General features: G+C 40.1%; 1 protein-coding gene across 1 annotated transcript in view; it reads left to right on the top strand.

The window, feature by feature from the left end:
* The window catches only part of nsmaf (neutral sphingomyelinase (N-SMase) activation associated factor), a 75426-nt gene extending 52784 nt beyond the window's left edge, over positions 1-22642 (top strand). The window contains exons 21-31 of the mRNA XM_034166927.1: positions 44-207; positions 6344-6452; positions 11691-11749; positions 12639-12706; positions 12812-12879; positions 13167-13290; positions 13465-13548; positions 15748-15898; positions 16084-16186; positions 17425-17534; positions 22498-22642. Of these exons, the coding sequence (XP_034022818.1) occupies positions 44-207; positions 6344-6452; positions 11691-11749; positions 12639-12706; positions 12812-12879; positions 13167-13290; positions 13465-13548; positions 15748-15898; positions 16084-16186; positions 17425-17534; positions 22498-22592 (1135 nt within the window). The 3' untranslated portion in view covers positions 22593-22642. The remainder of the gene's footprint in view (positions 1-43; positions 208-6343; positions 6453-11690; positions 11750-12638; positions 12707-12811; positions 12880-13166; positions 13291-13464; positions 13549-15747; positions 15899-16083; positions 16187-17424; positions 17535-22497) is intronic.
* Positions 22643-23841: the final 1199 nt, after the last annotated feature.

The raw sequence follows: 23841 nt of genomic DNA, 5'->3' as shown, positions 1-23841 counted from the left end.
ATCGTTAGTTACAGGTGTACTGTCCTTGTATGTTTCCGTGAAGTATTGAGGATCCTGACCAGAGAATCGCCATGCTGACTCAGATTTTGGAGTTTGGACAGACACCCAAGCAGCTGTTCACCGGCCCCCACCCTCAGAGGATCACACCCCGGTTCCACAACATCACCCAAAGCCACAGCATCAGCACACCTGATGAACTGTCTCCAGGTAGCACAAGCACACATACTACATGCAGTGGTAAAGAATGTCAGAACAGAGCTGAGCGTTTTAAATATTGGATCTTTAGTATCACTCAGCGTGATGTGGGTAAACTGCATGCAGCATATTTCAAACCATTGTGGCCACCAATGCTACACCTAGTAGACAAGCGAGAAAGTGGTCTGATGACATGTTTAGCTGCATGTTCTCCTTGAATTGCTGGCTGTCTGAGTGGTGTCCAAAAAATGAGATGGGCTTCATAGATAATTGACAAAGCTTCTGGGGAAAACCTGGTCTTGTTAGGAGAGACGGCATCCATCCCACTTTGGATGGAGCAGCTCTCATTTCTAGAAATCTGGCCAATTTTCTTAAATCCTCCAAACCGTGACTATCCAGGGTTGGGACCAGGAAGCAGAGTTGTAGTCTTACACACCTCTCTGCAGCTTCTCTCCCCCTGCCATCCCCTCATTACCCCATCCCCGTAGAGACGGTGCCTGCTCCCAGACCACCAATAACCAGAAAAAATCTATTTAAGCATAAAAATTCAAAAAGAAAAAAATAATATAGCACCTTCAACTGCACCACAGACTAAAACAGTTAAATGTGGTCTATTAAACATTAGGTCTCTCCTAAGTCCATGTTAGTAAATGATATAATAATGGATCAACATATTGATTTATTCTGCCTTACAGAAACCTGGTTACAGCAGGATGAATATGTTAGTTTAAATGAGTCAACACCCCCGAGTCACACTAACTGCCAGAATGCTCATAGCACGGGCCGAGGCGGAGGATTAGCAGCAATCTTCCATTCCAGCTTATTAATTAATCAAAAACCCAGACAGAGCTTTAATTCATTTGAAAGCTTGACTCTTAGTCTTGTCCATCCAAATTGGAAGTCCCAAAAACCAGTTTATTTGTTATTATCTATCGTCCACCTGGTCGTTACTGTGAGTTTCTCTGTGAATTTTCAGACCTTTTGTCTGACTTAGTGCTTAGCTCAGATAAGATAATTATAGTGGGCGATTTTAACATCCACACAGATGCTGAGAATGACAGCCTCAACACTGCATTTAATCTATTATTAGACTCAATTGGCTTTGCTCAAAATGTAAATGAGTCCACCCACCACTTTAATCATATCTTAGATCTTGTTCTGACTTATGGTATGGAAATTGAAGACTTAACACTATTCCCTGAAAAGTCCCTTCTGTCTGATCATTTCTTAATAACATTTACATTTACTCTGATGGACTACCCAGCAGTGGGGAATAAGTTTCATTACACTAGAAGTCTTTCAGAAAGCGCTGTAACTAGGTTTAAGGATATGATTCCTTCTTTATGTTCTCTAATGCCATATAACAACACAGTGCAGAGTAGCTACCTAAACTCTGTAAGTGAGATAGAGTATCTCGTCAATAGTTTTACATCCTCATTGAAGACAACTTTGGATGCTGTAGCTCCTCTGAAAAAGAGAGCTTTAAATCAGAAGTGCCTGACTCCATGGTATAACTCACAAACTCGCAGCTTAAAGCAGATAACCCGTAAGTTGGAGAGGAAATGGCGTCTCACTAATTTAGAAGATCTTCACTTAGCCTGGAAAAAGAGTCTGTTGCTCTATAAAAAAGCCCTCCGTAAAGCTAGGACATCTTACTACTCATCACTAATTGAAGAAAATAAGAACAACCCCAGGTTTCTTTTCAGCACTGTAGCCAGGCTGACAAAGAGTCAGAGCTCTATTGAGCCGAGTATTCCTTTTTTAACTAGTAATGACTTCATGACTTTCTTTGCTAATAAAATTTTAACTATTAGAGAAAAAATTACTCATAACTATCCCAAAGATGTATCGTTATCTTTGGCTGCTTTCAGTGATGCCGGTATTTGATTAGACTCTTTCTCTCCGATTGTTCTGAGTTATTTTCATTAGTTACTTCCTCCAAACCATCAACATGTCTATTAGACCCCATTCCTACCAGGCTGCTCAAGGAAGCATTATTTAATGCTTCGATCTTAAAATATGATCAATCTATCTTTATTAGTTGGCTATGTACCACAGGCTTTTACGGTGGCAGTAATTAAACCATTACTTAAAAAGCCATCACTTGACCCAGCTATCTTAGCTAATTATAGGCCAATCTCCAACCTTCCTTTTCTCTCAAAAATTCTTGAAAGGGTAGTTGTAAAACAGCTAACTGATCATCTGCAGAGGAATGGTCTATTTGAAGACTTTCAGTCAGGTTTTAGAATTCATCATAATACAGAAACAGCATTAGTGAAGGTTACAAATGATCTTCTTATGGCCTCAGACAGTGGACTCTCTGTTGTTCTGATAGACCTCAGTGCTGCTTTTGATACTGTTGACCATAAAATTTTATTACAGAGATTAGAGCATGCCATAGGTATTAAAGGCACTGCGCTGCGGTGGTTTGAATCATATTTATCTAATAGATTACAATTTGTTCATGTAAATGGGGAATCTTCTTCACAGACTAAGGTTAATTATGGAGTTCCACAAGGTTCTGTGCTAGGACCAATTTTATTCACTTTATACATGCTTCCCTTAGGCAGTATTATTAGACGGCATTGCTTAAATTTTCATTGTTACGCAGATGATACCCAGCTTTATCTATCCATGAAGCCAGAGGACACACACCAATTAGCTAAACTGCAGGATTGTCTTACAGACATAAAGACATGGATGACCTCTAATTTCCTGCTTTTAAACTCAGATAAAACTGAAGTTATTGTACTTGGCCCCACACATCTTAGAAACATGGTGTCTAACCAGATCCTTACTCTGGATGGCATTACCCTGACCTCTAGTAATACTGTGAGAAATCTTGGAGTCATTTTTGATCAGGATATGTCATTCAATGCGCATATTAAACAAATATGTAGGACTGCTTTTTTGCATTTACGCAATATCTCTAAAATTACAAAGGTCTTGTCTCAGAGTGATGCTGAAAAACTAATTCATGCATTTATTTCCTCTAGGCTGGAATATTGTAATTCATTATTATCAGGTTGTCCTAAAAGTTCCCTGAAAAGCCTTCAGTTAATTCAAAATGCTGCAGCTAGAGTACTGACAGGGACTAGAAGGAGTGAGCATATCTCACCCATATTGGCCTCTCTTCAATGGCTTCCTGTTAATTCTAGAATAGAATTTAAAATTCTTCTTCCTACTTATAAGGTTTTGAATAATCAGGTCCCATCTTATCTTAGGGACCTCATAGTACCATATCACCCCAATAGAGCGCTTCGCTCTCAGACTGCAGGCTTACTTGTAGTTCCTAGGGTTTGTAAGAGTAGAATGGGAGGCAGAGCCTTCAGCTTTCAGGCTCCTCTCCTGTGGAACCAGCTCCCAATTCAGATCAGGGAGACAGACACCCTCTCTACTTTTAAGATTAGGCTTAAAACTTTCCTTTTTGCTAAAGCTTATAGTTAGGGCTGGATCAGGTGACCCTGAACCATCCCTTAGTTATGCTGCTATACACTTAGACTGCTGGGGGGTTCCCATGATGCACTGAGTGTTTCTTTCTCTTTTTGCTCTGTATGCACCACTCTGCATTTAATCATTAGTGAATGATCTCTGCTCCCCTCCACAGCATGTCTTTTTCCTGGTTCTCTCCCTCAGCCCCAACCAGTCCCAGCAGAGGACTGCCCCTCCCTGAGCCTGGTTCTGCTGGAGGTTTCTTCCTGTTAAAAGGGAGTTTGTCCTTCCCACTGTCGCCAAGTGCTTGCTCACAGGGGGTCGTTTTGACTGTTGGGGTTTTTACATAATTATTGTATGGCCTTGCCTTACAATATAAAGCGCCTTGGGGCAACTGTTTGTTGTGATTTGGCGCTATATAAATAAAATTGATTTGAAATTGATTTGATTTGATATCAGTCTGATGGCGGCCTTTGTTTTACAGTTTGTTCATTTGTGTTATGACCAATTACAAACTAAAAGTCTGTGTTGTTATAGTTGCTATCAGAGACTCATTTTGTAAAGGTCAAAGTCATTTTTCTATCAGTCTTCTGTACCATCAGTTTGATTTAAACTATTGCATCTATACTGAAAGGGTGACATACAGCTCTCCACTACAGAGTGCACGTTGTGATTTATGTGATTTGAATGGGTGTTTTTGACTGAAATTCATAAAATGTCAGTGAATTGTTTGATTTCTCATCTATTATGTGACAAAAAAGTCACAAAAAAACCCAAAACTGTATGTCCATTCTGTTGAACTGTCGTTAAAGTGAGTCAGCAGCAGGGATCAGTTCATTTTTGTTACATTAAAGTAGGGCTGGAGTTAACCATTATTGTCATGATTTTTAATCTAGAAAATTATGGACTGATTAATTGACGAGTTGTTAGGCCCATACAACGTCACAAAATGATGTAAAATGTTGACTTTTGTTATCAAGAACCCAGGTTAATGCCTTCAAATGTTTAGTTTTGTCCACAACCCAGAAATATTCAGTTCTGGATTTACTGTCTTCTCTGGATTGTGTACAAATAGCACAGAATGCTTCTGCAAGGCTTCTTACGAGATCCTCTAAGAGGCCTCATGTGACACGTCTCTTCTGTCATCTTTGCATTGCCTCCCCGTACAGTTCAGATTTCAGTTTAAAATCTTGGTGATCACTGTGAGAGCTCTGCATGATCAAATGTCTGTCTATATCAGTGAGCTTCTGCACCCTTATATACCGTAACGAGCACGTCTCTCAGGTCCTCAGACCAAAACCTGTTAGTGGTCCCTCAGTCGAGGCTGAAGACCAAAGGAGACTATGTTTTTGAGGTTGTGGTTCCTAAACAGTGGGATACATTGCTACGTCATCTGTGGACACTTTTAAAAAAGAACCTCAAGACCCCTCTGTATAAGCTCGCTTTTAGTTTTATGTCACTGCTGTTTTAATTTCTGTATTTCTGTTATTTTATTGTCATTGTAAAGCACTTTATGATTTTATCTTGAAAGGTGTTATATAAATAAACTTTACTTACTTACTAGATAGGAGTAGCAAAACTAGTAAAATAAACCAGAATTTATTCACATTTAACAAGCTGAAATCAGAGAATTTGAATGCTAAAAATACTAACAATGATTAATCCATTATCAAAGGAATTGTCAATTAATTTAATAGTCGACTAATAATTCATTAGTTGCTGCAGCTGTATTTTGACACTGTAATGGTCTGGGCGCACTTTGGCTAATTTTCCCAAGTAGCTCTTTGCATGACCACATTTGATACTGAATCCACAGTACTTGGCAAAAGTGGGGAAAAAACCTGAGCTTAGAGGAGTCCCAGCCACCTGCCTGCATTCGGCTCAAGATGACTCGAGACACGCCCAGGAATACGTGATGTACCGGTAACTCCAAATGATGTTGGTGTACACTCTGTGCTCAACCCTTGGTATTTTGGGGTAATTCCTTGTATGCTCTGCTTGAAAATCTGACACAAAGTTGTTCTGAGCTTACTCTAGGCCACCACAAGGTGGCGGTCCAGCCGAGCCCCTGAACATTTTTCCCCAAAAAACTAGCATGCTGCATCGGCATAGGTCACACAGTTTGAGATAGGTTGGTTAAACCTGTGCCAGCTTTTAACCCATTCAAAATTTATATGAGCTTGGCTGGACACCTGCCCACCTCGGCTGCTTTCTGCTTGGCTCAAAGAAACTCTGTGCAGGCTCGGAACAACTCGGCATCCAGTTTACCTGCTGAGCACTCAAAGAATTACCTTGAGATATTAAGAGTTCAGGATAGAGTGCACACCAGTTTTGTTCAGAGTTATATCAAGTTGCGTTGGGCAGTTATGAACCAGGGGAGGGCAGGGTCGACATGAGTGGGAATCCCGTGATCTGTGTTTATTTAAAAAAAGAAAGAAAAAGATTTTTGCCGAGTGGTGTGCCTGCTCAGGAGGACTTCCCACCAAATGTGGCCAGGCGGGAGCTTCTTGGAGAAATAAACAGTTCAACACAAAGTAAGGCTGAACTTGACCAGGTTTGATAGCAGCTTAGTTTGTTCCAGTGTTTATGAAGAATTGTTAATGATATGTTTTCAGTGCTTACTTTGCCATCAGCAACATCCACTAACTTGGATTGTGGGAGACTGTTTTGCGGGTTGTCTACATTCCAAAAGTACATAGCCTCTTTTGTTTTGCAGCTTCACCGAGTGAGGAATCTTTTGAAGACTTGACAGAGGAGAGCAGGAAGTTAGGCTGGACAAACATGGGAAATCTTAAAATCGTCTCCGGCCACAAAATCCACAAAGAGTAAGTCAGAAAGTATCCAGAGTGAATACAGGGAATTTCTTCATACTGTGTTAGGACATAAGGTCACTGGACAGCTCACAGTTTTGTAGCCACTAAATTGTTATTGGACCATGTATTATATTCATTATAAAATCACATGACTGCAATTTAATTGAACTGACAGTATTCACACATTAATAATACCACATCATTACTTGCTTCTTTTTTTTTTTTCTTTCCAAAATTTTTATTTTGAAACATTGAGAAAATTGCAAGACATGCATTGATATTCCCTCGTGGTCACAGAACTAGTATGTGACCACTGGCCAATTCCATTCCCAACATTTCGGGGGTTTTTCGTTGTTGTTTTTTTGTTTAACAAAATGATAGAACATTAGCTGCGTTGTGACAAAAGACAAAATCACAGAGAAACTTAATCCTCATGACTACAACCCCATTTCCAATGAAGCTGAGATGTTGTGTAAAATATAAATAAAAACAGAATACGATGATTTGCAAATCCTCTTCAGCCTATATTCACTTGAATACACCACAAAGACGAGATATTTAATGTTCAAACTGATAAACTTTATTGTTTTTGTACAAATATTTGCTCATTTTGAAATGGATGCCTGCAACACGTTTCAAAAAAGCTGGGACAGTGGTATGTTTACCACTGTGTTACATCACCTTTCCTTCTAACAACACTCAGTAAGCCTTTGGGAACTGAGGACACTAATTGTTGAAGCTTTGTAGGTGGAATTCTTTCCCATTCTTGCTTGATGTACGACTTCAGTTGTTCAACAGTCCAGGGTCTCCATTGTCATATTTTGCGCTTCATAATGCACCACACATTTTCAGTGGGTGACAGGTCTGGACTGCAGACAGGCCAGTCTAGTACCTGCATTCTTTTACTATGAAGCCACACTGTTGTAACACGTGCAGAATGTGGCTTGGCATTGTCTTGCTGAAATAAGCAGGGACGTCTCTGAAAAAGACGTTGCTTGGATGGCAGCATGTGTTGCTTCAAAACCTGGATGTACCTTTTAGCATTGATGGTGTCATCACAGATGTGTAAGTTGCCCATGCCATGGGCACTAACACACCCCCATACCATCACAGATGCTGGCTTTTGAACTTTGCGCTGGTAACAATCTGGATGGTCTTTTTTCCTCTTTTGTCTGGAGGACACGATGTCCATGATTTCCAAAAACAATTTGAAATGTGAACCACTGCAATCATCAGACCACAGCACACTTTTCCACTTTGCGTCTGTCCATTTCCCAAGAGCTCGGGCCCACAGAAGACGGCGGCGTTTCTGGATGTTGTTGATGTATGGCTTTCATTTTGCATGGTAGAATTTTAACTTGCACTTGTAGATGTAGCGACGAACTGTGTTAACTGACAATGGTTTTCTGAAGTGTTCCTGAGCCCAGGCGGTAATATCCTTTACACAATGATGTCAGTTTTTAATGCAGTGCCGCCTGAGGGATCGAAGGTCATGGGCATTCAATGTTGGTTTTCAGTCGTGCTGCTTACGTGTAGAAAGTTCTCCAGATTCTCTGAATCTTCTGATTATATTATGGAGTGTAGATGATGGAATCCCTAAATTCTTTACAACTGAACGTTGAGAAACATTGTTCTTAAACTGTTGGACTATTTTTTTCACACAGTTGTTCACAAAGTGGTGATCCTCACCCCATTTTTGCTTGTCAACGGCTGAGCCTTTTGGGGATGCTCCTTTTATACCCAATTATGACACTCACCTCTTTCCAATTAACCTGTTCACCTGTGGAATGTTCCAAACAGGTGTTCTTTGAGCATTCATTAACTTTCCCAGTCTTTTGTTGCCCGTGCCCCAGCTTTTTTGAAATGTGTTGCAGGCATCCATTTCAAAATGAGCAAATAATTGCACAAAAACTAAAAAGTCTATAGGTTTGAACATTAAATATCTTGTCTTTGTGGTGTATTCAATTAGGTATAGGTATAATAGGTTGAAGAGGATTTGCAAATCATTGTATTGTGTTTTTATTTACATTTCACACAACATCCCAACTTCATTGGAATTGGACTTGTAAAATAAATAAACATAAATAAAATGAAAAAAAGAAAACATAATAATTCTTGCTATTCCAAATACCTTTTCTTTATACTGACGTCTTGTTCATTCAAGGTTTCTGAATATTGCCTTTTTGTAGCAGCTCCCCACTGGCCTGGTCATTATACAGTATTCAGTACACCATATGTGCTTTGTGCTATTGTGTGTATATTTAACACCCTTGGTGTGAAATTAGTAACCTGTTGCATTTGGCCACTTTTTAACCCCTTAACGCCTGAATTTCTATAGCTGTATATAAAAAAATGTTTTGTGTGTGTTTTGCCTTTAAGTAGATGGTAAATAATGTTGAGATTATTAATTACACTTTTGCACAAAAAATAAATAGTAATTTTGGTATTTTGGTAATAATTTATGTTATAATGTTATAATAATAATAATGGTATGTTGCAAATTTGCGACAACAGGCATACCGGTCAATTTGGTATGTTGCATATTTGAGTCAAATATTGTAGCATACATGTCGTATATGCGACAATAGGCGTTTAACCTCACAGTGGTTGAAAGCTTAGTTCCTTGGAATCAACTGGAGATGGGCAAACTTACTACATACTGAACCCAAACATTTTATCAGACCTTTTAAATATTGCAGTATACGAGGTCTATTAGAAAAGTATCCGACCTTATTATTTTTTTCAAAAACCATATGGATTTGAATCATGTGTGATTACATCAGACATGCTTGAACCCTCGTGGGCATGCGAGAGTTTTTTCACGCCTGTCGGTTACGTCATTCACCTGTGGGCAGTCTTTGAGTGAGAAGTCGCCCACCCTCTCGTCGTTTTTTTTTTTCATTGTTTAGGAATGGCTCAGAGACTGCTGCTTTGTTTGATCAAAATTTTTTCAAAACTGTAAGGCACAACTGAGTGGACACCATTCGATAAATTCAGCTGGTTTTCGGTAAAAATTTTAACGGCTGATGAGAGATTTTGGTCTGGTATTGTCGCCGTAAGGACGGCCCACGGCGCCTGACGGCGATCTGCGCTTCGAGGCGGCAGCATCTCACCGTTTCAAGTTGAAAACATCCACATTTCAGGCTCTGTTGACCCAGTAAGTCGTCAGAGAACAGAGAACTTTCAGAAGAAGTTGGCATGAGGAGTTTATTCGGACATTCCATTGTTATTTTGTTATTGTTATTTTGTAATGAAAGAACGTGCGGGCAGAGTCGCATATCGGGCCGGACCCGACCGCGGGGGGTCGCGACAGGAAAAACACCTCAGTTGGAAACCTTAACGGGCAAGTTGGAACATGCCCAAGCTGTTAAGCAATTTCTCAGTTACTCACTTATTGAAAGCCATCAAAGCCGCCTGAATTTTACAAATGGTTTTCAACACGGAGGTGTTTTTCCTGTCGCGGCGCACACAGATTTGCCGAGTCGTCACGGAAACGACTCGGCGAATTTGCGCGCACGTCTTTCATTAAAAATGTCCTTAAACAGTGGAATGTCCGCATAAAGTCCTCATGCTGGCCTCTTCTGAATCTTCTCTGTTCTCTCACGACGTCCTGGATGAATTAAGCCTTAAATTAGGATGTTTTCAGGTCGAAACAGGCCGACGACGGCGCCTGGAAGCGCTGCACGACGTCCCGCTCCGTGGGAAGTCCTTACACCGACAGAAACACCCCATAATCTCTCATCAGCCGTTAAACTTTTCAACGAAAACCAGCTTAATTTCTTGAATAGTGTCCACTCGGATATTCCTCACAGGTCCAGAAAAAATTTTGATAAAGCAACGCGCGCCATCTCGAGCAGCGTGTGAAACAAAGGAATTCAGCCGAGAGGGCGGGACCACATCTCACTCAAGGCCTGCCCACAGGGAAATGATGTCACCGACGCGTGAAAAAACTCATGCATGCGCACGAGGGTTCAAGCATGATTGGTGTAATCGCACGTCATCCAAATCCATATAGTTAAACAAAAAATAAATAAAAGGGTCGGTTTATTATCTAATAGACCTCATATATCTAGTCCATGTACAAGTATGTAACATAAGAAACAACTGAATTGCATGCAGGCAGCTGTTGCAGCTTCATGCTGGTAAGTACAAGGTCTGTCAATAAAATAACGGTCCTTTTTATTTTTTTAAAAACTATATGGATTTCATTCATATGTTTTTACGTCAGACAAGCTTGAACCCTCGTGCGCATGCGTGAGTTTTTCCACGCCTGTCGGTGACATCATTCGCCTGTGAGCACGCCTTGTGGAAGGAGTGGTCCCGCCCCCTTGTCGGATTTTCATTGTCTGGAAATGGCGGAATGATTTGGACTTTTTTCCCATCAGAAGTTTTTCAGAAGCTGTTAGAGACTGGCATCTGGAAACCATTTGAAAAATTTATCTGGCTTTCGGTGAAAATTTTACGGGCTTCACAGAGAATAAGACTGTTACTACAGCTTTAAGGACGGCTTTAAGGACGCTCGCCGCTCCGAGCTGCGACGACGAGGCAGAAAACGCCAGATCATTTCTAAGCTGATGACTCTGTGGATATGAGACCGTTGTGTGCACTTTCTCTGGTTATCACAAGAGCTGGACATCAGCCATTTTCCGGCAGATTTCACTTTTAACAAGAGATTTTGTCATGGAAAGCCGCGCGGAGGCTTCGTGCGTAACGACCGATTCATGGTGTCATGGGACAAGTTGGGACATGCCTATCTCGGCTTTCAATGCTTACCAGTCCAGTAAGTATCAGAGAAATTGTGGAGAGCTGGGCTTGTCCTAACTTGTCCTCTGACACACCGAAACGGAGGTGTTCCTTTGTCTCGCTCAAACAGCGAATCGGTCATTACGCACGAAGCCTCCGTGCGTCTTTCCATGACAAAATCCCTTGTTGAAACTTGGAAAAACTCACGCATGAGCACGAGGGTTCGAGCTTGTCTGACGTAAAAACATATGACTCAGATCCATATAGTTTAAAAAAAAAATTAAAAGCACCGTTACTTTGACAGACCTCGTACATTAAGATCTGTTAGAGATACTTGTAGAAGATGAACAGCCGAGTCCAGGTAGCTGCCATCAGAATGTCCTCCACCTTTAGAAAATTATAGAGAAAAAGTTTGCTCTTCACATTTGTTTTTTCTTACTTCATTCTGATGTGGAAATTTTTGCATTTACATTTTGAGGTAACCAAGTTGTTGTTGTGATTGTACAGGGCCGTGACGGGCATCACTGTGAACCGAGATGCAACAGCTATTTTCTCCACTTCCCAAGGTCTGCAGAACATCTTTTTTGCTCATTTTGCCACGTGTGTGTCTGTGTAATAAATGCAAGGTTAGCTGAAATCTTCTTGCTCTGTCCTTTCTGAGGTTCACTTTATCACAGTGTGTGGAGATGTCTGTTTACTTTTCTCCATTTTCAAAACCACTATCTGATAGACTGTTGAACTTCAATCAAGGCAAAGGTCACAGCTCTGTGGAGCTGCTACTTCTGCCATCTAGTGGTAATGCTGCAAATACTAAATTGTGTATCAAGAATATCAATCCATTTTATTCACAGTAAAAACACATTGGAAGGGGAAATTTAGCATTGCTGATGTGTATGACATACAGTGCACGTTTGTCAAGTTTTTGCACATTTTAGAATTCAGTATAAAAATTTTATTTTTCTGGATTTAGGGTATGGGTTTTTATATTTAAAATATATATATATATATATATATATATATCATCTCCAATTTAATTGAGTTTTCTTTTCTATTTTTCTTTTTTTAATTCAAATTTTTATGTATATGCCAGATCAAGGTTGTTTTGGTGCACTAAGTAGTAGTGCACCAGTAGTGTAGTCAGTAAGAAACTTCAAGAGTATGACCCAGTGTTCTTATTTCATTTAGATCTTATAGAACCTTCCAATATTTTGTAGAAAGAAGGCTGAAAATATTGTTTGATGTGATCTAATAAAAAGTTAAGCATAATTTGCCCAGAATTCCCAATCATTTGTACAAAATGGTAATGCAGGTTTGTAGCTGTAGCAAAATGTGCAAAGTATGGATGAGTTCAAAGTGTAACGACTGTATTTTTCCAGTACAGCATCAGTTCATTGTGTTTTTAGACTGGGATGATGTTGATTGTAACACATCCTAACTGTACCTCTTCATTTTTAGACTCGACCCTTAAAATGTTTTCCAAAGAACTGAAGGATTTTCAGAGAAGCATGTCCTTCTCAAACATGGTATGTTTTTTTTTTTTTAACCATTTAATTCATGTTTCTTCTTTGTGTCTTCTTATTTTATAATTTCACTCTTAGATGAAATCTCAACTATTGGATGTTTTTCAGGCATTATCATCATGTTTGATGCTGCCAGATGGAAAAACTGTGGTTTGTTCTTCATGGGATAACAATATGTACGTGTTGTGAAAGAAATCACTTACATTATTTATCATTTCTATGATTCAGTTATATTTCTGCTTATCTTTATATTCAAGTTACATTTTTGTTCAGTTGCAAACAGAGAGCTGTATTTCATTTACTTTTACAAAAGAGCAAACGTCACACTTTAGAATCTGGTAAATGACTTAAAGGATTAATCTTTCATAAATCTAGCATTTCTTTTTTAGTATATGTTGACACAGTTGGTCTGGTTCTCAGACTGCCACACCATTTTCGTGACCTCGGTGTTGCGCTTCTGCAGTTACTTTTACTCGGTCCCGTACGGCAGACGGCAGGACACACTGATGGGCCACGATGACGCTGTGAGCGAGATGTGTTGGTTTGACGAGCGGCTTTACACAGCATCCTGGGATTCCACTGTCAAGGTAAAACTGGAAGACAAAAACTAATCTGTTGGACTAAGGTGATGCTACAACATTTACAGTATGCTACAGCATGAATCAGTATGCATTTAAGATGTATTGTAATTGTTCCACAAGTTATTTGGCCATAAAAGGCAACAACATGGCTTTTTTTTTTTCTTTTTTTTTTTGTCCCAGGTGTGGCAGTGTTCTTCTGATGGTAAATCCAGTCACAGGAGATCCCATTTTGAGCTGCTGGCTGAGTTAGAACATGATGCCGGAGTGAGTAACAATATTAACTGTTTGGTGGATGCTTGATTTATTTATTTATTTATTTTGCCCCTAACTGATGACGAATATGCCTATAAATATAGCACTGAAAATATGCACTTTGCATTGAATTTCCTGAGACAAGTGATCAAGGTGCAGTCCATGAAACATGGTACAAGGTGAAACAGTACAACTGCCTACAGTGAACACAGAAACATTCTTATCATGATGCTGGGGTTTAGTACAACCATGATTAAGGATTGCGACATTTTGGAGAGAAAAATTTGAAAGTAATTAAAACATATAATATTATTTTAAAGTAATTAGCTGAACCTATCTCAAAATGTTCCTTTTTGTCGCTTCATTTTCCTTCACTTATGTGAAATACTAGTCACAGTTTTCTTTAGACAAGTAAGGAAATACATAAATGAAGGTTTCTAAGTCACTGAGTATGTCACTGAGTGACAGCACAAGGAGACGGGTGAGGGAAACCTCCAAGACATCCATACAACTCTGAAGGACCTACAGACATCTTTGGCTGTGACTGGAGAAAGTGCAAAGTAAATCATTAGTCTGTTCCAACACCAGTTATACAGTACAACAGAGAAGGGTTTTCTGAAAATTTCAGCCAAAGTTTGCCAGGAGCAGCATAGGAGACTTGAGCCTGGATTTGGCTGGTTTTGTTGTTTTAAAATCCTAGTAATGCCACAGGCAAATGTTGCCCCATTTCATGTTTCATCAGTCATACATCCGCACAATCCTTTAACTTCTTCATATTGTCAGAGATATTGACTTGTAAATATTCATGTATCCATCGATTGAGTTGTCTAATGACAACTTTATACAATTATAGACTTTTGATGAGGTGTATAACTGTTTTATTATATGGTAAACAAGAAAATTGGGAGTTTGTCAAACATACTAAAACTGAAAAATCAATCTCAAGTTTCAACTCTTTATTATTACTCTCATACTGCACCAACAGGTCCAAAATACTTCATGAGCACAATCTCTAAAGCCCCTTTCACACCAGGGCTGCCCCAAGCTTCCTGTGGTGTCATGACGACGCAGGAACGTCTGCGTCAGGTGCGTGCTGCAGACAGGCTGTGCACTCTGATTTATCTTCTACTTTATATTTGTTCTTGTGCTGAGCTGCAGGTCTGCGCTCTGAGTTCTGTTATAGTTTATCTTTGACCGCAAGATGCGCGCGCGAGATGGCGTGTGCGCATGCATGCGAATGAACCGTCTGTGAGTAAATGTGGAGATGTCTGGAGATATAGTTGATGTGGACATGTCCTGTCTCTGGCAATCAGTCTGTGAGTAGGACTTATGTCCTTTCTTTAACACAGTGATGAGAGAGTTTGCGGAGAGCAAGGAGCGCAGGCAGCCTTTTTTTTTTCTTGGAATTGTTCACATGTGTGTGCACGAACAAATCATCCGTGAGTGGACTGGAGTGTCCGGACTTTTTAACTAAACGTTGACATGTCCTGTCTCTGGCAATCAGTCTGTGAGCTGGACTTTTATGGACTGTATTTAAACACATTTGTGAGAGAAGACTGAGGAGCAGCAGCTGCAGCCAGCAGCGTTTTTTATTTTTTTCTGTGCCCTTAGTTTTTACTGTATTGTATACACAGCGTCGTCATGACGACATACAACGCAACTTGAAGCGGGCCAAAGTAGGTGTTGTATCGCGTTATCTGATTGGTCGTTGTCGATAGAAGGCGTCGCTTGATTGGCTAGCGCTACGCTGCATGTGAGGTGTACTCGGCTCCACCAGTGGTCAACTCAGCTCCACCAGCGGTCAACTTGGCATGTGGTACAGCTCAGAAAGTGGCGAATGGGCCAATCAGAAGTTGGCAAAATCACATACCATATAATAATCTATAAAAGTGATGATTTGTATTCATATTTGGCTTTTCCAATTAGTTATAGGCACTGAAAATGGAGGTACTATGCTTATAAATTATTGTAATTCCTAAACAACTGATGTGATAATTTTGTTAAACCTCTTGAATTGAAGCCAACAGTCTACAGTACAAGTACGTACAGAGTTTTGTTTCAACCCAAAACTGCATTGTGGTGGTGTGTAGAGACATTACAAAATTGTCACTGTCCAGACACTTAGACATGACTGTAAAAATGCTCAGTGGTTAAAGGATTTGAACTGTCAGCAGTTTGTGTTTTCTTACCTCGTTTGTTATCCATGTCCAGGTCAACACTGTTGCTTTGAGTCCAGCTGGGACGCTGCTGGTATCTGGTTGTAAAGATGGAATCATCACCATATGGGACACTAGCAGCTATGGAATACTGCAGCAAGTCTGCTGTCACAAAGGAACCATTCACCAAGCTGCTTTCAGTCCCGGTACATGTAAAACCGTCCACGCTGTATTCTGGTTTGTGTTCTACAGCAAGTAAAGGAAAATGTGTTTTGACTTTAGGTACTGAGCTGTTAACAGGCTTCTTTTATTAGGTTTTCAGCAGCTACCCTTTAAACCCACAGCCTATAAACTTCACCAGACTTAAATTTGGTGACATTTCCATCCTCAGATAGCCGACACATTCTCAGCATCAGTACTGACTGCTTCATGAAGGTAACAGACGTCCAGACGGGGATGGTGATCTCTTCGGTGAAAGCTGAGGAGGAGCAGAGGTAAAACTACTTCCACATAGCAGGAAGTACTCAGTTAAAATTAGTATTTACTTAAAGCCACTAAACTTTGTTCCTGCACGTGTTCACTTCAACAAATCAAAACCACTCTGACTGACTTAAAATCTTTTAGCAAGTTAGAGAGTCACTGCAGCTCAGTCTGAATTTATAATCTAAATGAGGAGTCTTTATGGTGGTGATTCCCAAAGTGTGGGCTGAGAAATTAGTGTAGGTGAGCCATGAGATGTCAGTAAAAATAAATTAATAATAAAATGTCCTCAAAAATAAATTAAGTTTGTAAAATAATAAAAAAACACACACACACACAAAAATCTAAATTACCTCAAAATATTTGTTAGTAAAATGTAATTTGAAGTAATAAAACAAAGCCATGAGATTGAAATTGTGTTTTCATTTATGTGATCAAGTACACTTGACTGCTTATGTATATCTGGATTTTCCAAATTGTTCTGCTGTGAATTCGTATTTTCAGTTTCATTTGTCCCCATTTAAGACAAACAGACATAGCGGCTTGCATCTGAACTCTTTTAAAGAGTTCAGATGCAAACTGCTATTTCTGTATGGAAATACTTCATCTTAACCTTTAATATCAATCAAAATTGTGATTTGGTTTGGGTTTTAGTAGGCCCCAGAAGATTTTAAGATTTCAAAGTAGGCCCCAGTGTTCCTAAGCTTGTGAGAGAGCTGCTTTAAGACACATGGCCACTGTTGGCATTTTGACATCTCCAGTGATATTCCCTGTGACGGACTTAATGAAGTAATCCAGTGACTCACTGGACCCACTCATCCAGTGAGTGGGTCCACAAATGTTCTCTCAGGAACTCAGTAAAACCTGCATATTCAGCTCTGGGCTTTTAAAATTCTGATAGATACAGGTGAAGACCAGTGAACCTCCTATTTATTTCCATGTTGGTTTCTTTTAAATATGCAAAATGACAACGTGACGACCAGCAGGTCTACACTGACGTCTAGCTGAGAGCCTGTAGCCCTCATGGCAGCGTCATGGGGCCACTCTCTCTTGCACAGCATGAGTTATCCACAACAGGTTCTGCAGTTAATAGTCTTGCAGTTAAATCTACTGTATATCAGCACAAATATAGAGAGACTTATTTACATTCTATAGATTTATAGATTTTATTTTTTAAGTCCTATTTAGTAACAAGCACGAGTACTCTCTTAAATAATTTGTCTTGTTGGCTAACTTGTTTGTGTGGCTCCAGGTGTTTCTGTTGGGACGGGAACTCGGTCCTGTGTGGGGGTCAGTTTGGTAACCTTCTTTTGTGGGACCTCCTCAACAACAGCATCACTAACAAGATCCCTGGACACTCTGGTATACACCTATTTTTAATTTATTTTTGCTATTTTAAATTCCTCTGAAACTGACCACTCACCAAGTGCTGCCTTATTTGTTGGAAAGTGACCGTTGTGAAGCTTTGCAGCCGGCAGATACTGTGCAGCATTCCACAGAACCCACATTGAAAAGAGTGTTGAAGGATCTGCTGCTGACTGTGGATGATGGTGTGTCAGTCTTGCTATTACTGGATCTGAGTGCTACTTTTCAAATAGTAACTTGTGGTACAATGTTAAGGTGCGTTTACACATAACCAAGACGTGTTACGAATGTCATTTTTCTGTCATTCGTGACACATTCCTGACATTCTTAATGTGACTTAACGCATCTGAATAGGTTTCTTAATAGTGCGTGTTGGTGCGTGATATTCTTGATATTCGTGGAGAATGTTTTTGCCTGTCAAAAAATCTTCCACAAATGTCACACACCATCCTCATTTCGTCTCACGTCGTGGAGCTCGCAACTGAACGTATTGATCCGTCTTGATGAGTATTGATCCTTAATAGAACATGACAACGTTCGTAGTGGTTCCTGTGATGGTTCTTGGAGCCCTAACTGTCACGCATTATTACGAAGTGACACAGAAACTGTCAAGTTTTGACACGACTTGTAACGCGGCGTCACATTTTACTGCGTGCCACAACAAATCAGTTTTCTGTCTCGTGCGCACAATTAAACTCGGCTCCAAATGTCTTTCCGCGGTTCCTGCTGAAGCTCCTCAGGACGCTCCTGCAGGTGTTCCACCTGCTGTTGTAACCGATGAGCGGGAGTCTGAGCCAGAGGAACCAGAGGAACGAGACTCACGTGCAGCCAGACATCTCTGCACCTCCTCCAGTCCGGCGGAGGAAGAAGCGCACGCACAATTAAACCCTGCTGCACCGCATTTAGTTTGATTGCTGACACCAAGTCGGCTAAAAGTCTCATTTCAGTGCTCTTCAGCGCGCTCCTGCAGGTGTTCCACCTGCTGCATGTGCCTGATGTTTGGGAAAATGGGTGAGACAAGACCCGCATGAAGCCACACATCTGGCTCTGTCCGTCTCCTCCTCCTCCTCTCTGTGCCACTCCATGGCACAGAGCCAGACTACGCATGCAATCACAAAGTTCTTCTGAAAAACTGGAGAGATCTGAATTCGGTTGGATGAATATGGGTGTGTGTGTGTGTGGAGACAATTCACCTTGTTCACAATGTGACAGAACTTAATGATGCGCTGTTATGCGCAATAGCGCAGAACACTATTGTTGACCGTGCGTAATGGTTCCTGATAATTCTGCAGCAACACGTGCCATTAATCGTAACGTGTGGTAACAGGTTGCAGCAGTTCCTGAGGACCCCTGACGCCTCTGCTCCGAATCATCACATTCGTGATCAGTGGCCAAGAATGTGTACTTCGTGGCATTCGTGACTTGTCGTTGTTATGTGTAAACGCAGCATTAGAGAGACTTGAAAATTATTTTGGAGTTTCTGTTCTGCAACTCTCATGGTTGAGGTTGCACCTGTCAGGCCATGTATTCATGTATTTTTTTGATTTACAACCCCACTTCTAATGAAGCTGGGACGTTGTGTAAAATGTAAATTAAAAAACAGAAGACAATGATTTGCAAATCCTCTTCAACCTATATTCAACTGAATACACCACAAAGACAAGATATTTAATATTCAAACTGATAAACTTTATTTTGTGCAAATTCATTTTGAAATGGATGCCTGCAACACGTTTCAAAAAAGCTGGGACAGTGGTATGTCCACCATTGTGTTACATCACCTTTCCTTCTAACAAGACTTAAGTGTTTGGGAACTGAGGACACTCATGATTGGGTATAAATGGAGCATCCCCAAAAGTCTCAGCCGTTCACAAGCAAACATGGGGCGAGGATCACCACTTTGTGAAAACTGCATGAAAAAAATAGTCCAACAGTTTAAGAACAATGTTTCTCAATGTTCACTTGCAAGGAATTTAGGGATTCCATCATCTACAGTCCATAATATAATCAGAAAATTCAGAGAATCTGGAGAACGTTCTACATGTAAGCGGCAAGGCCAAAAACCAGCATTGAATGCCCGTGACCTTCAGTCCCTCAGTAGGCCCTGAATAAAAAAACAACATCATTGTGTAAAGGATCTTACCACGTGGGCTCAGGAACACTTCAGAAAACCATTGTCAGTTAACACAGTTCGTCGCTACATCTACAAGTGCAAGTTAAAACTCTACTATGCAAAGTGAAAGCCATACATCAACAACATCCAGAAATGCCGCTGCCTTCTCTTGGCCCGAGCTCATTTGAAATGGACAGACGCAAAGTGGAAAAGTGTGCTGTGGTCTCATGAGTCCACATTTGAAATTGTTTTTGGAAATCGTAGATGTTGTGTTCTCTGAACAAAAGAGGAAAAAGACCATCCAGATTGTTACCAGCGCAAAGTTCAAAAGCCAGCATCTGTGATCAATCAATCAATTCAATCAATCAAATTTTTTATATAGCGCCAAATCACAACAAACAGTTGCCCCAAGGCGCTTTATATTGTAAGGCAAGGCCATACAATAATTATGTAAAACCCCAACGGTCAAAACGACCCCCTATGAGCAAGCACTTGGCTACAGTGGGAAGGAAAAACTCCCTTTTAACAGGAAGAAACCTCCAGCAGAACCAGGCTCAGGGAGGGGCAGTCTTCTGCTGGGACTGGTTGGGGCTGAGGGAGAGAACCAGGAAAAAGACATGCTGTGGAGGGGAGCAGAGATCGATCACTAATGATTAAATGCAGAGTGGTGCATACAGAGCAAAAAGAGAAAGAAACAGTGCATCATGGGAACCCCCCAGCAGTCTACGTCTATAGCAGCATAACTAAGGGATGGTTCAGGGTCACCTGATCCAGCCCTAACTATAAGCTTTAGCAAAAAGGAAAGTTTTAAGCCTAATCTTAAAAGTAGAGAGGGTGTCTGTCTCCCTGATCTGAATTGGGAGCTGGTTCCACAGGAGAGGAGCCTGAAAGCTGAAGGCTCTGCCTCCCATTCTACTCTTACAAACCCTAGGAACTACAAGTAAGCCTGCAGTCTGAGAGCGAAGCGCTCTATTAGGGTGATATGGTACTACGAGGTCCCTAAGATAAGATGGGACCTGATTATTCAAAACCTTATAAGTAAGAAGAAGAATTTTAAATTCTATTCTAGAATTAACAGGAAGCCAATGAAGAGAGGCCAATATGGGTGAGATATGCTCTCTCCTTCTAGTCCCCGTCAGTACTCTAGCTGCAGCATTTTGAATTAACTGAAGGCTTTTTAGGGAACTTTTAGGACAACCTGATAATAATGAATTACAATAGTGATGGTATGGGGGGTGTGTTAGTGCCCATGACATGGGCAACTTACACATCTGTGATGGCACCATCAATGCTGAAAGGTACATCCAGGTTTTGGAGCAACACATGCTGCCATCCAAGCAATGTCTTTTTCAGGGACGTCCCTGCCTATTTTAGCAAGACAATGCCAAGCCACATTCTGCACGTGTTACAACAGTGTGGCTTCATAGTAAAAGAGTGCAGATACTAGACTGGCCTGCCTGCAGTCCAGACCTGTCGCCCATTGAAAATGTGTGGCGCATTATGAAGCATAAAATATGACAACGGAGACCCCGAACTGTTGAACAACTGAAGTCGTACATCAAGCAAGAATGGGAAAGAATTCCACCTACAAAGCTTCAACAATTAGTGTCCTCAGTTCCCAAACACTTACTAAGTGCTGTTAGGAAAGGTGATGTAACACAGTGGTAAACATACCACTGTCCCAGCTTTTTTGAAACGTGTTGCAGGCATCCATTTCAAAAGGAGCAAATATTTGCACAAAACAATAAAGTTTATCAGTTTGAACATTAAATATATTGTCTTTGTTGTGTATTCAATTGAATATAGGTATTCAACCTATATTCAATTTGGAAATTTGGAAAGGATTTGCAAATCATTGTATTCTGTTTTATTTACATTTTACACAACGTTCCAACTTCATTGAAAGTGGGGTTGTAAATCAATGATTTTCTGGATGTTTTTGTTTTTTAGATTTTGTCTCTCACAGTTGAAGTGTACCTACGATAAAAATTACAGGCCTCTCCATTCTTTGCAGGTGGGACAACTCGCAAAATCAACAGTGTATCAAATACTTATTTACCTAATAACAGACAAATACAGGTGCATCTCTGAAGACTTTCGAGCACTTCATGCTTTCATCTGTTGACAAGATTTATGGAGATCCTGATTTCCTTTTCCAGCAGTACTTGACACCTGCACATAGTGCCAAAAAGTCCAGTAATTTCTTTGCTGACCATGGTAATATTGTACCTGACTGGCCCCATAGATAATACCTCATATATTCTCCATGGGGTACTGTAACAGGGAACATGAAATATACCAAACACACCAATACAGACAAGCTAAAAGCTGCTCACAAAGCAACTTGGGCTTCCATGAAACGTCAGCAGTACCACAGACCGATCACTTCCATGCCACACCACACTGATCCAGTTATTCATTCAAAAGATCCCTCAATCAAGTATTGAGTGCACAAATAAACATACTTAACATAAATTTGTCATTTCTTTATTGTAAATCTGCATTTTATGTTTTTGTAACTGTAGGCTGTAATTGAATTCAAATAAAAAAATGGTTTAAACATTTTAGTTATATAAAGTTATATGTAATGCATTTAGAATATAGAACTGTTCTGAAATATTTGACTTTTTCATGATATTGTAATTTTTTTGCGATGTACCTGAAATACAAGTGAGCAGTAGAAGACTTCTTTGCATTTGTGGTAGTATTCTTGTTTTTAGAGGGGATAACCCAAGACAATTACACATACATGAAAAATGGCTTTTTATGGTTTGTATTTGTAGAAGTCATTTAAAAAAACCAGCAGGTTATAATAACGCTTGCTAACATGTCCTGTCACATGCACAGGTGCTGTCACAGCCATGTGGATGAATGAGCTGTGCACCACAGTAATCACAGGAGGCGAGGACAGACAAATTGTCTTCTGGAAAGTCACTTGTTAAAGAACCATCCACATAGAGACTTTGCAGTACAATATGCTGGAACTCATGGGACACAAGTATTGTGCATGTTACTTGGAAGGTGGAAAGGTGAAGGCTCCACCCCCCCACCCCTCACCGCTGCCTTGGTCAAATTAAGTTATTGTAGTTATTGTCTGCTTATTGAGAGAAGAGTCCAATTGCAGCTACACCTGACGACTTAATTTTTTTAAAATTTTCATCCTGTTCAAAATTTCCTTGGACTTATTTGCCATTTTTGTTTTGCACTTTTTTTATTGGAAGTTTGCTTAAGCTTAGTATGTTATGTTCCATGTCATTTATCGATGCTTCTGGCTGTTGCAGTATTTAATCAGGATTACCAAGTAATATTTACCATCAATCAAGCTGGATGACCTCAGTCTGCAGCATAAGCTCATCCAACAATAATAAAACTGATTCCACAGCACACACTCTATCCACTGTGAAATATGATATATATATATATATATATATATATATATATATATATATATATATATGTATATATATATGTATATATGTATATGTCAACTTTAAAGCTACAGTGTGTAGGAGTTAATGCCATCAAGTGGTGAAGTTGCAGATTACATTGTGGCGTCACTGGTGAGGATTTTGTTTCCTTAGCATTCTTTGAGGACTGGGTTCAGGCTCCCTTGTTTTTTGTGATAAACGATATGTATGATCCTCCATTTCATAAAAATGTGGATTCTCAGAGTTGTTGTACTCCACTAGCCACTCATTGACAGGATATTGGGGGGCAACCACAGATTTTCCGTCTATTCAGTCTTCCAACCCTGCTGCCAAATGCAAAAGGTGCAATAAGTATGTCTCTTTTGGTCTGCCGTATCAACATGGCAGCGTCCAGGAGGGGGCCCTCTACCATGTAGATATGAAGGGCTCATTCTAAGTGTATGAAAATACATTCATTCATTGTTGCAGGTAATTATCCACTAGTGAGCAGATAGTTCTAAATGTTATATTACATTTGTGCTAATAAGTACCACTAAATCCATCACACTGTAGCTTTTAACATTACTTATTTGAAGTTGACAGGAGTGAAATTATTAACATGAGGAGGGACCAGTCAAAATTTACCAGGCAGTTGTTTTCTGTAATTATAACTGCTTTAGAAGGTAAATAATACCTGTGATTGGCAGGACATGCAAACTAACTGGAAGTAACTCCACAGAAACACCTGTATATTCAGCTCTGAAATTTGTGTTCTGGTAGATAC

This window comes from Thalassophryne amazonica, chromosome 1 (genome assembly GCF_902500255.1).
Source record: "Thalassophryne amazonica chromosome 1, fThaAma1.1, whole genome shotgun sequence".
Taxonomy (NCBI): domain Eukaryota; kingdom Metazoa; phylum Chordata; class Actinopteri; order Batrachoidiformes; family Batrachoididae; genus Thalassophryne; species Thalassophryne amazonica.
The sequence above is the reverse complement of the archived record's forward strand: the minus strand, read 5'-3'. Positions and strand labels throughout refer to the sequence as shown.